General features: G+C 36.3%; 1 protein-coding gene across 1 annotated transcript in view; it reads left to right on the forward strand.

Moving 5' to 3' along the window:
• sorcs3 (sortilin related VPS10 domain containing receptor 3) overlaps positions 1-11,563 on the forward strand; it is a 47,452-nt gene that overhangs the window by 10,680 nt on the left and 25,209 nt on the right. The window contains 9 exon segments of the mRNA XM_043241366.1: positions 1,971-2,019; positions 2,022-2,072; positions 3,678-3,754; positions 5,036-5,062; positions 5,064-5,128; positions 6,676-6,697; positions 6,699-6,788; positions 8,464-8,580; positions 8,669-8,802. Of these exon segments, the coding sequence (XP_043097301.1) occupies positions 1,971-2,019; positions 2,022-2,072; positions 3,678-3,754; positions 5,036-5,062; positions 5,064-5,128; positions 6,676-6,697; positions 6,699-6,788; positions 8,464-8,580; positions 8,669-8,802 (632 nt within the window).

The following is an 11,563-nucleotide window of genomic DNA, read 5'->3' on the forward strand; positions in this document are numbered from 1 at the left end:
AATGAGCACGATTTAGTTTTTGACAAGTCCCACTATCGTGTTATGCTGCTTTCCAAATCCGGAAATCAACTTCCCACTTTGAAAAGTGTAACAGAAATACCACTCAAGCGTGTAATCTTGGCGACAGAAATTCATCCTCACTGTGTACACTGTGTACCTGTGCAGATATGTTATTTACAAAGTGTGCCGTTTACAAGTCTACAAATTTGGGGTTTTGTGTATAAATATGTCAGATGTGACGGACAACGTATAATTAGAAAGTTTCGTTGTTGAGGCTGAATATAGCCAGTAGGAAAAAACTGTTCTTGTGGCTTGCTGTTCTGGTGGACACTGCTCTGTATCGCCGACCAGAAGGCAAGAGTTCGAAGAGAGAGCGGCCTGGGTGTGATGTCCTTAGCCCTTTCCTCACTCTGGAGATGGAAAGATCTGGGCAGAAGGGGCACCAATAATTCTCTCAGCAGTCCTGATTGTCTGTTGCAGTCTCTTGATATCTGATTTGGAAGCTGATCCAAATGAAAGTTAGGGATGAACACTCTTTTATGCCTTTTTAGCAATGGAGTAAATGTGAGTGACCCACTTCAGGTCCTGAGAGATGTTGGTGCCCAGGAACCTGAATGACTCCACTGTTGTTACGGTGCTATCCATGATGGTGAATAGGGGGGTTCCTCCTGAAGACCACTTATCTTCGCTCCACATGGGAAGTGTATGTCCTCACTGGTAAATCGATGTGTGACAACATCGGTAATACAAGTATCACCCTGGTGGGGTCGTTTGAGTTTGTGTTTTACTTCAGCTTTTAAATTTGCTGCAATTCGACAACGAGCTGTTTGCCTTCGTTCCATCTCTTTCCTTCCCTTTAAATAATAGCCTATACTTAAAAAAACAACATGTCGCATTTTACTTTGGCTTTTATACATTAGCGGCAATATTCGACATCAATTGCTTGAATTCAAGTCAAAACACAACATAGAACATTAACAAAACGAATACACCTTATGCCTGATATCCAATAACAAAGTATAAATATTTATACAAAACTAAAAATTAGAGAAGAAGGAGGAATAAAACATATAACATTTATTAGCAAAGTGAGTAGAAATTAATGAGGCACGGACGGCATGCACCATGATTTAAAATAATGGGGGAAAATACAGTTTAACAGCACAAATCAGCCATGGAACCAAAACCAGAGAAATGAATGTTGTTGTTGTTGTTTTTTTTTACTTCCGTTATAACTTAGATTAATGGCAGAAGTCAACAGGTTTTCAAAATCATTGTACCATGCTTCTTTGCTTCGCAAACTCTTCACGGTGGGCACGGCTCAACACCAGCATTACCGCCAACGCCGTCTATCTGTAGCCGTTAACATTGCAAGGCGATATTTATTCTCTCTGTAATTTGGTTGCCAGACATCTTCTTTGTTCATAATGGAACACCTGCTGAATGAAGATTGCTATCTCCATTTTGCTTTGTTTTCTATCTTCTGGCCTTTTTACGGTTTAAAATAAGACACATCGGGTTGGAATATTGGAACATCTTAAAACTGAACATAGAATCATTTCCACAACTGTTATAGTTTTTTAAATTCTGTTTGTGTTTCCTTGATATTAACTTGATTGAGTGTGCTTTGTAGATTTATCGTCTTGATTTACCTGAGCTGTGTTATTTTGTTTACACGCAGATCTCCGACGGCAAGATTAACGGTATCCTGTATGCAATATATCACCCAGCGTTATCCACGTTTCTCCAGGGTCATGACAATGAATTATGGGAGTTGTTTCTGTATTATGAATTGTGTAATATTAAGCACAAAGTCGCCGCGTTATGGCGGCGACGCAGCAGCACTCGAATGCGCTTATTGTCTTAGACTTTCTCATGCCCCTGCGGGATCACGTCGGCTGCTTTTGATTGACAGCTACATAATAGCTTTGTTGTGGCTAATGGAGGATATGTCACTTCTCTCTGCTCAGCCGTTTTGCTCGCTGCACCTACAACTGCAGATGTCAGAGAACCCGTACCTCTCGGCTCCATCTCCACCAAGAGCTCGGCGCCGGGAGTCATCGTGGCTACAGGTAAATGAAAACACGAGCGGCGCGTGTGGGACTGTCATGTTCGGCCACTGTTGGGTGTGTTGGCATGTTTGTTGGAAACTTTAAACATCGCTTGTTACGTCAGGCTGGTCACTAAGAATGCTTTCATGACAGAGTTTTTTGCTGCAGGCCCTCACTTTTGTTTGCAGTCAGCGTTTGGTCCGTTTTTAGTTGGTGTGAAAGTGGATTTTGGCACCAGCTGGAAATGTAATTTGGAGTACGACTCGGCTTGTTTATGAGCAAATCAACCTAAATCACGCTTCTAAATGGATGGTTCACCTGAAAGCGAAAAATTATTTACTCGCCCTCATGCCGTTCCCAAACAAATACGATTTTCGGTGTTCTCTGGGAAATATAATAGGCTTTTTTTCTTTATTGTTTTTCTCAAAAGGACTGCTTTTGTTCTGAAGAAAAAATTCATGTTTGGAAAAACACAAATGCTCAGTAAATTAAATTTTTTGGGGTGAACCATCTATAATATCATGCCTTGTTATGTTGTGTTTCATTTTAATATTCCTTGGAACTCTTCTTTAACTGTTAATTAGTTATTCATGTTAATCGTTACAGTAAAAAAAACGACAATTATTTAATTTAATTTTATTTTTAATTTCTAACATTTCTGATAATCAGTGTCGATACATAGTTTAACTATACACTTATAATGAGTAGTGATGCGACGAATCAGTTTTGAAATAGCCCCTCGTTTAAAATATATGAAAGTTCTTTTAAACACGAACAGCTCTCTCATTTCACAATCCCGGCGGGTTTGCTGTTAAGAGTTGTCACTTGAAGGAAACAAACTCATTTCTCACAGGTAACTCAAGGACGTACAATCACTTCCCCTCAGTTCATTGTGACAGTCTTAGAACAGGGCAACAGCACACACCGGAGGCGACTGTGGGTGGTTTACGCTAGTCATGATGTCTGTGTGCGTAGGCATAAAACTATAGTGCACGAGAGTAGAAGTTGGGGCAGTCGTGCCTCATCTGTCTCTTGTTCGCTCTTCTGTAAAAAGTCGTTAGAGGTGAAAAAGAGTTTTTGTAATACTTAAGTAACTTTGTTCTAAAATGAACGAGATGAGACAGTTAATGACAGTGTACAAGTATGGAGATATACAGCTAGTATGGGAAGCATATCTCAAATCATTTAGTCTTGGATGAGACATTTGATAAGAAGTGTTTGAGTTCATACTGTGGCGCTTGATTTTTTCATTTCACTTTTGTGCCTTGGTAATTCTGAGCACAGTGTGAAACATTATCAAGACTTATTTTTTTTCCTCAAAACCTCATTGCTGTTTTGAAACAACCAATTTTTTTGTCCAATATTCTTGCGCGTCGGGATTGCGGGCTCATGAACTTGCCAGTCAGAACTGAGTTTGTTTGTATGCTTGTTGTGAGTATATTGAGTTTGTATGAACATGGATTGAGCAAATATTGAACCGTGCCGCCTGACCTCAATTACAAAAGCAGCTTATTCAAGTACAAATACATATTTGTTGATTTATGAATTTTGAATGTGCTGTACTGGTGTTCGACATCGTTTCATTATTTAACACAAATATTTTTTTTGGTTTTGGTTCATTTCCAGGAAATATTGGCTCTGAGCTGTCTTACAATAATGTGGCGATGTTCATTTCATCAGATGCGGGCAATAACTGGAGACAGGTATGGCTGGTTCACACTGGTTCGTACTTCCCATTTAGCCGCTTGATTGCAAAAATGTTTTTGGTTTCCAAGTAACCTCATGGAGCGATTGTGTATTTTAAGTCATAGAATAAAATTCAAAAATATCCTGAGTAGGGCTTGAGTGGTGCGTTTTATTCACAGTAAATGCTGCTCCACACAAACTGTTATCATTTACATGTGTGCAGCATCGCAAACTCCATCTATGCATATTGTTGTGAGTTTGCATTTATTATACCATTCATCTGGGAACTCAACGTGCGCCATGTCATCAGACTTGTATGGAAAAACCTAAACAAACACAGAAGAACACATCAATATCTTCCTCAAATGTTAACTGTTAACTGTTTCAAAGTAAAAGTTTAAACTCTCGCTTTTAGTTAACTTGTATTGATGTCGAGATATTAAGTGGATATTTGACAAGAAGTAGTCAATTAGTTAGATGGAGTCAAAAAAGCCACATTTCCATTACAGATTTACTCAAAACTTTGGCGATAAATGTCGATAAAAAAATCGTTTGCGAAATAATGCCGTTTCCATTAAACAATGTTATAGTGCTAAATGTAACCTTTTGCCTCTCACAATAAATCATGGCAACAGGGCCACTGCAGAAACGTGCGTGATGTGGCTGGAATACATACAAGCATCAACTAGAGTTTCAGCTTCAATGGTTGTATCAGAGCCGGACTGGTCTTTAACTGTCTTAAGCATTTATAACAGGAAAAACCCCATGTATTAAGTGTTTTTTGGAGGTTGTAGTACATTAAAGAATGATCATATGTGACCTGTTCCTTTTTTGAATTGCCTGAAAAACCACCTCATTTGTGATTTTAAGGCGCTTTTCGCGAAATTTGCGCATTTTCATTAGGCATATTTTCAATACGCATTTTTAATTTGCGCAATCTAAAGGGAAATGGAAACGTGGCTAATATCGCCATATCAATCACACTGGCTAAAATTAAAAAAACTGAAAAGCATTATAGGACCCCTTTTAAGGCATTATACCAAAAAACCCATAAAAAAAAACTTCATTCAGAGCAATATAATTGCTAAATTGCTATCTCTGGCTAGGTTTTGTTCTTCAAAAATACATCATCTCTGTAGGGCTTTATTGCAAAACTGAAAAGGGTAAACCTGAGCACAACAGCTACTGTATGACTGTGAGAAAGGTTCACACAGATTTACCACACAACACAGTGCCTTTTTGAGCCTATGCGTGCAATAAAATGAAAATAACCCCATGTTGTTCTTCCCATGATGCAGATTTTTGAGGAAGAACACAACGTGTGTGGTTTTGGACAAAGGTGGAGCTTTGGTTGCCGTGAAGCAGCCCACTGTGCCCACCAGACATCTTTGGTAGGTGAAAATAAGCTTGCTTCTGCCAGGTTTATTCATGCTGGTTTGGTGAAATTCCTGCTTCAGTTACTTGGTCGGCACTCCATCTGTCTGACAGGGTTGTTTCTGTGCTATTAAGATCGTTGAGGGAAAAAAAAATCAATCTTTGGGTTGGTGTAGATCGAACACGCTCCCCACACGAACAAAAATGAAACGGCAGGACGCGAAGGCTGCCAAATAACAGATTGGAATCAGTTTTTACGTGGCGCTCCATGGGAAGTGTTCCATATTAAAGCTTCCACTTATCCCCCGAGTTCACACATTGGTTCCTTCTTCAAATTGGCCCTCCTGGTTTTGCTTCAGTGATGTTTAATCCTCCAGAGTCTCAAATCTTTTCTCTCTTATCACTCAAGCGTTTGGCTTTAGTTTTAGGCCCACTGAAGTGTGGCACCTTCATTTTAGTTCTCTTAAACAACTCAAGCGAAACGGTAAGTGGAGTCACAACTGTGGAGGGCAGTCGTGTCATTTCCTGCAAGTATGACTTCAAATAACAGCCTTGACTGTATGTTCTCTTAATGGATACATGTCAACACTACCTCCAACTTTTGCTTTTAGCAGACTGGAGACTACTTGGAAGCAGTGCGGTTGTGCACCGTCGCAACCTTGTCACACATGCTAGCCTACTGTTTGCACCTTTGAAATGATGTTGATAAGCTGTCAGAAAGTATCATGATCAGAAAGTTCTCCAGGTTTACTTGCTTCCAGTTCCTCCCACTTTTGTAGATGTTAGGATCTCAGAAACATTGCTAGTTTGTTTCATGCTGCGTCTGGTTTCGTAGACCCCTCTTTCTCTTTTTATTCGTTATCGCACTTATTTATGTATCTCTACTTTTTGGTTATATGTTATTCCCTCTAAAACAGATTATTCAGTATTTTTCAGACATAAATGGAAATTCTGTCATCATCTGTCAACACCTGCGTTCAGTGCTGAGTAGTAACAAATTTGTATGTAATCTGGATTATGTAATCAGACTCAAATTAAGTACCTGTAATCAAAAATTAGTCGTTTTATTTATTATGTGATTACATTCGCACAGTAGCATTAAATTGTGCATAATGCTCACTGTGATTTTAATGAAATTCTTTATGTATTACCTTACAATTTAGAATTAAAACTTGAGTTTTTTTTATTTGAGTTATTTTATTAGATTTTAAAAAATTTTATTTAACAATTAACACCTTTGCTTGGTTCTCTTGTGTTGGTTAATGGTTGCTTTATTTTTGTAATATATCTTTTTAGAAAGTGTTTTATTTTAAATGTTTAAAAATTTTTTATTTGATTAATTTTTTTTTTTATTTTATTTAAATATAATATATATATATATATATATATATATATATATATATATATATATATATATATATATATATATATACTTTTTTTAAATGTAATCTGAAGTTAATGACGGACTGCTATTCAATCTACCCAGCACTATATGCACAACATTCTTTAGTATTTTGTAGTTTTGTCATTCATTGTCATTTGAAGATTTCTATGCCTTTTGCAGGATCAGCTTTGATGAAGGTCGTCCAGTGGACACGTCACAGTTTCTCAGCCATGCCGCTGTTCGTCGACGGTGTTCTGGTGGAGGCAGGTGCAGAAAATCAGATCATGACGTAAGTCTATAGAGATTTGTTTTTGACCACCGTCTTTCTCTCACACACGCGCACAGCCTGCGTGTCCTCATTATGTCCTATTTATTACAGAAGAATAGATTCCTCTGAGCTCTAAAAACCTGTTTGTTCAAGAGATACACTCGTGAGGAAAGGTTAATTAATCAGACTCTTAAGCTAATGTTTGTTAGTCTCAGTGAACCAATAGCACTACTCATTATGTCTCAGCGCTGGTGTATAGTTTAATAGGTTTGTATCATACTTTTTAATTATTACTTTGAACACAAATAAAAAAAAACTATAAAAAAGGACTAAAAATAAACTATAAAGGAGGGATCTGCAGAGCTGTAGGTAGCTGTAGATTTTTAATATTTTTTTAATATATTATTTTCTTCTGGTGTTTAAGAATCTGTTTGAATATTACTTCACTTCATTAAGTGCTTTCATAGTCCTTGTCAAAAATTAGTTTGTTTAGCATGTTGACAATGATTAAAATAAGAATATTAAATAACAGCTAATAAGAATCGCATTAAGTATTTGATTATTTTATTTAAAACTTTGGTCCGTAAGCTTTGCCATTTTGTTACCATCTATGTTTAAAAAAACTTGAATTGCAGAAATTCTATATATAATCTTAATATATGACCCAAATAAGTAAGTTACAAGTCTGCCACGCTTTGTTCTGACTAGCTGAGGAAAAAAGCAGTACAATAAATCGTGCTACCAATGGTCCTTTAATCTAATGATCGATTATCATATCACGTCAAACTGTGCAAATTATTGTTGTTATGCATGATTGTGACATGATTGATTTTAACAACATCAGCGTGACTATGAATATGGTGTGTATTAGTGTGTATTTAAAAATTTTTTTGCAGTCTTATCTGCAATTGTCACACCATTCAAATGTAATATTAAGAAATTACTTTAACCAAAAAGCAAACCATGCTCCCTTTCATTCGTTTCATTCACATGTGTTTTATAAACACGTAATCCTTTCTGCATTACAATCTGCCATTAATTTTGTACATTTACATATTCTAGCTGCTGTGAGAGAAGGCTATAAATGATCCGCCTCCTGCAGGATCCTCACATAGCTAAACCTAGTAGCCGGGACTTAATTTTTTATGTTTATAGACATGACATAACGGTTCCGTGCTCAAATTTACCGCACAACTCTTATTAGAAAACGTTATGAGCAAACCATTGCGAAGTAAGGTGATAGTTTTGAACACTGACTTGTTATATACTTACTCATATATTGATTTTGGATCATTTTAACTAAGAAAAGGACAGCCTGCAGCTTTAAAGTGATTTATGTGTGTGTGTGTGTGTGTGTGTGTGTGTGTGTGTGTGTGTGTGTGTGTGTTTGTGTGTGTGTGTGTGTTGTAGCCAAGAAAGTATATTATATCAGACTTCATTTGGAAGAGAATGAATTGCACAGGGCATTGCTCACTTTGATTTCAGATAATGCTACAAACCCCATTTTGTACAATTTATAGGATACAGGGAGCAATTTCAGACACAGCTAATGAAGTAACACAGGAATACTCAATCCAGCCTGTGGAGATGTACCGCAAAGTTTAATTCTAATGCTTACACGTCTGGACCAGCTAATGAAAGTCTCCCGTCTGTTGAAGCGAGCAAGAGCGAAAATGAGACATTTCTCTGTCAATCGGCAGGTTTTTGGGCACTTCAGTCATCGTTCTGAATGGCAGCTTATCAAAATTGACTACAAATCCATATTTACCAGAAGGTGCACAGAGGGGGACTACCAAACCTGGCACCTGCATAACCAGGTAAAACGAAAAAACAAGCAAAAACACAATTTCTAAATTGCAGTGTAGGTTGCAAATGTGTATATATATATATATGTATATTTTTTAGGGTGAGCCGTGCATAATGGGTCAAAAGCAGATCTACATGAAGCGTCGTCCTGGAAACTACTGCATGGTGGGATGGGACAACTCCAGGATCCTGTCTGCAGAGCCCTGCATTTGCAGAGCGCACGACTTTGAATGGTGAGTGAACAGCACCACTGATCAGTGATCAGTGATTTGCGCAGGTGTATCTTTTCTCCTGATTCTATAAGAATTGTCTCGATGGTTTAATTTACTTTAGACTGACTGTGTTATTAATTTGATCTGACTCCAATTAAAGAAGGTCTGAAAAGTAGACTGATTCTAATTATGTGCTGATCATCATTTTAGATGTGATCTTAATTTAGATATTTAATTTTTTATTATGGTTCATTCACTTTGCATGTCACGGTCTCACAAACTGGCTGGTCTGAACATAATCAGAGATTACGACTAATATGATTAAGTTTGGCTACCTCATGCTTGCTCGAAACAGAACGGTAGAGCCGTGTGCAAGAAATTAATACATTTATTCAGTTAGGATGTATTAAATGAATCAAAATTGCCATTAAAACAATTACTGTGTAAAGATAAAAATTATTTTTAATAAATGTTGCTCTTTTGCATCTTTTGTTGCATCAGCAACTGATTCTAAAATTGATAATAATAGGAAATATGTCTTAAGCAGCAAATCCAGATATTAAAAGTATTTTTGAAGGATCATGTGACACTGAAGACTGGAGTGATGATGCTAAATAATAGATATGCATTAAAATAAAAGAATTAGTTATTTTAAATTGCAATAACATTTAACTATACATTGGTATTTTTACTATATTTGTATTAATTTATTTTAGTGCTGGTAAATAATTTATTCCATCCACAATAAACGTTTTTGTGTACATAATATATGTGTGTAGTGTTATTATGCATTTATTATGCACATATAAATACATATATATATATATATATATATATATATATATATATATATATATATATATATATATATATATATATATATATATATAATATTAATATATACATGTTAAATACTTTCAAAATACACGCTTTATGTATTTCTTTATAATATACAGAGTACACACACATATTCTACAAACTTTTATGTACTTATTTGTAAATATACCTATACTGTGAGACGTATACAGTCTAACTTTTCTTGTGATAAACTTATTAAATCAGTGTAAACCAGTTCACAAATGCTCAATACACAACATCACATATTTATTTCTTGAGTCAATATATCAAACGTTTCAAACAGAGCAAGACCCTAAACGCTTGCAAACATAAAGTGCGTTCTAGATTTTCTTGAGCTTTGTAGTTTTGTGTCCTGCTCTGCTCTATAGGTGGGATCACAGGTATTTATAAAAGCGCGTGGCCTTCGTGTTCTGTTCACTGGCGATCCGGGAGCTGTTTTCAAAGATCTCAGAATAGACATAGTGCTTCTACACCAGTGGACTGGTTAACCCCCTCTGTAGGGTCAGTGTAGGTGGGAAAGGTGCTTTATTGAGGATCAAGATGCATGATTCAGACAGTCTCTGGGCTTTTAAAGGCCGCGGGGCTGAGAAGAGAAAGAAGAGAAGATCGAGGTTCTTTATCATCGTAGTCTGTTGTTGTCTGTCTGGAGGTTCTTTTAAAGTATATATAAATACCTCGGGATCTGCATCATTTATCACATTCACAGACCAAGTGTTTTATCTTCTTCCAGCAACACACAGTGTATCCTTACTTTGTCTGCAGTACGTTCTCCTGTTCCGTTTGATCTCGTTTCGCAGCAAACGGTTCAGTTACAAATCTGGCCATCTTAACGTGCTTTCAGATACGTCTTCATTTGCCTTCTCTTAATGCAAGTAATCCCCAGGATGCAGGTTTATTGTACATCTTTAATTTGCCCTGTGCTTTGATTCTAAGATTTTTTTCATTAAGCAATGCTTTGTTGAAAGGAATATGAAAGGGACGGACCCCCTTGCTTCTAAAATATGAACAAAAGCGGGATTTTTTCGTGCATGATATTTTTTTTCTTTTTACTGTGCGAGAAACGTAGCCTTATAAATAATACGTACGAATAAGTTTCATAATAAAATGATCCCAGAAAATTCTAGCAAATACCACTTATCTTCATTGCCTAATTTTGTTGATATTTTAGTGTAATCACAGAAAAATGCTAGGTTGCACAATCATCATGAATCTGAGCAGAAAAGTAGCTCGTGAGTTGGACTCAGTATTAACTATACGTTGATTATCTTGATTATACGATGATCCTTTGAACTTTGCACATAATACATCGCTGCCAGACTCTTTTAATGTTAATTATTACCTCTGCCATCTGTAATCTTCTCTTGATAACTAAATAAGTAATTCAACTTCTGTCCTATAGATACTTTCCAAGTTATGTAAAAAGCCAGAGCATGTGGTTTAGGAGAAAACATTTACTTTATTTTCTTTTTATCAGGGGAGTTGTGAAGGAACATGTGATTTTTGCTGTTTTGTTTTTGACAGGCGCTTGAGAAAGGGAAGAAAATGAGCAATTAGGACATGTTGCGTACAAGACTCAAACCTGCGTGTTTCAAATGAGCACTAAGCATTCAGACGCCGTCTCAGAATTGCAGTTCTTTATGGCTTTTTTAACTTCAGGCCATTAATTAAAGTTTGAATAAACTTATGATTAGTTCTGCCTCTTTCTCTCTCTCTCTCTATGTGTGTAAACAAATTAAAGAAATAATTCATAATTCACTTTTTTTTTTTTTTTTTGGTAATGTAATGCATTTCTGTGTGATTTAGGTGTAATAGTCTGGATGATACAGACATGACAAACTACTAAACAGATTTAATTTGCATGCTAATTCATTTTCGAATTTTACCCAGTTTTCTGTTTATCTTAAATTAACCAAATACAGCCAAG

Source organism: Puntigrus tetrazona, chromosome 1, assembly GCF_018831695.1.
Source record: "Puntigrus tetrazona isolate hp1 chromosome 1, ASM1883169v1, whole genome shotgun sequence".
Taxonomy (NCBI): domain Eukaryota; kingdom Metazoa; phylum Chordata; class Actinopteri; order Cypriniformes; family Cyprinidae; genus Puntigrus; species Puntigrus tetrazona.